General features: G+C 40.6%; 1 protein-coding gene across 1 annotated transcript; it reads left to right on the forward strand.

The window, feature by feature from the left end:
* The first annotated feature begins 707 nt into the window (after window positions 1–707).
* LOC311182909 (large ribosomal subunit protein P1) lies at window positions 708–1,168 on the forward strand. Its single transcript, XM_084252038.1, has one exon. The coding sequence runs from the start codon at window positions 819–821 to the stop codon at window positions 1,161–1,163; it is 345 nt and encodes a 114-aa protein (XP_084108164.1). The 5' UTR covers window positions 708–818; the 3' UTR covers window positions 1,164–1,168.
* The last annotated feature ends 563 nt before the right edge of the window (window positions 1,169–1,731 follow it).

The raw sequence follows: 1,731 nt of genomic DNA on the forward strand, positions 1-1,731 counted from the left end.
TACAGGTAATCTCAGTATCTGAGCAAAGTTTTGCTTCCCTGAAAACAAAACAGTGCAGTAACACACAAGATGCAAAATAGACTCCAAAACTGTCACTATCTGAAATAGAGCTATATGCTGTTAACAAAAAATATTATAAAACCTGAGAGCACAGAAATATTAGAAGTAATATTACAGAAAAAGATATACCAGAGGATTATGAGAAGATGGCAGAGTGGAAAGTACCAGGAATCTGTCTCTTGACCTAGACAACAATCACACTTGAAGAATCTGTCTGGTATAACTATTTTGGAATCCTGAAGTCTATTGAAGTCTTGCAACTTCAAAGGAAAGATTTGGACACTAAATTGCAGTTAATTTTGATCAATCTCAATACCTAACACAGTATTTGTCACTTATCCCCAACTCCTAGCCATGTTGCAGACAACTGTGCACATTTTCTTGGAATAATTTGCGCACAGCTTGTGGAAGTCACGGTGAACAAAAAAGACCCTGTCCTCCATGTTCAGATCATTGCCACTTTTGAGCAGAGAGGTATAGACAAAGAAATGGGCAACAATAACCATTGTTATTGTACCTCTCTCCCCCTCTGGCTAACATGACTTCCATGTGACTTTAAAGTCTGGTGTCCTTCCTCCTCCCTTTGATTTTCTTTTCTTTCCTTTTTTTTTTTTTGAAAGTCATTCTTTACTTTCCTCAGCTGTCGCTAAGATGCTCGGTCCTTCCGAGGAAGCTAAGGCCGCGTTGGGGTGAGCCCCTCACTTCATCCGACGACTAGCACCGCGCCCGGCAGCGTCTGTCCAGCCCTCGCCCGCACCATGGCTTCGGTCTCGGAGCTCGCCTGCATCTACTCGGCTCTCATCTTGCACGACGACGAGGTGACGGTCACGGAGGATAAGATCAATGCGCTCATTAAAGCAGCGGGTGTAAATGTTGAACCTTTCTGGCCTGGCTTGTTTGCAAAGGCCCTGGCCAATGTCAACATTGGAAGTCTCATCTGCAATGTAGGGGCTGGTGGGCCTGCCCCAGCTGCAGGGGCTGCCCCTGCAGGTGGTCCTGCTCCTTCCACTGCTGCTGCTCCAGCTGAGGAGAAGAAAGTAGAGGCAAAGAAAGAAGAATCTGAGGAGTCTGATGATGACATGGGCTTTGGTCTTTTTGACTAAAGGTCTTTTGTAATACGTTCAATAAAAATTTGAACTCTTTAAAAAAAAAAAGTCATTCTTTAGAGATTAGGATAATTTCATGTATAGAAAACACTGGAAAATCACCACATGTGCTCAGGGAACCATTCAGATTAGATCTGATAAAGACGTAAGTTTATACCACAGGCTAATCTTCAGCACAAAAACAGCCTACAACAATCAGAAAACAGTAACAATAACAAAAATACCCAACAAGCACTGAGGAAGAATCTGATTTCCAGAATTACCACATTAATAGATTTAAACGTTCAACTTTAAACAAAATAATTATAAGGTATGCAAAAATACAGTAAAGCATGGCCCATTCAAGGAAAAAGAAAGTAAACAGAATGTCCCTGAAAAGGCATTATGGCAAATATACTAGACATAGACTTTTAAAAATTGTCTTAAAGACACTCAAAAAAACTAAATGAAGATGTGTGGGAAGTCAAGAAAAAGATTTATGAAAAGTGGGACTATCAATATGGAACTGAAGAATACAATAACTGAAATGAAAATTTTACTAGGGGGAATGAAAGGTAGATTTGAG

This window comes from Talpa europaea (assembly GCF_964194135.1).
Source record: "Talpa europaea genome assembly, chromosome: 13".
Taxonomy (NCBI): domain Eukaryota; kingdom Metazoa; phylum Chordata; class Mammalia; order Eulipotyphla; family Talpidae; genus Talpa; species Talpa europaea.

Coding starts and splice junctions, on each gene's coding strand:
- LOC311182909 (XM_084252038.1), top strand. CDS start 819: ATGGCTTCGGTCTCGGAGCTCGCCTGCATCTACTCGGCTCTCATCTTG.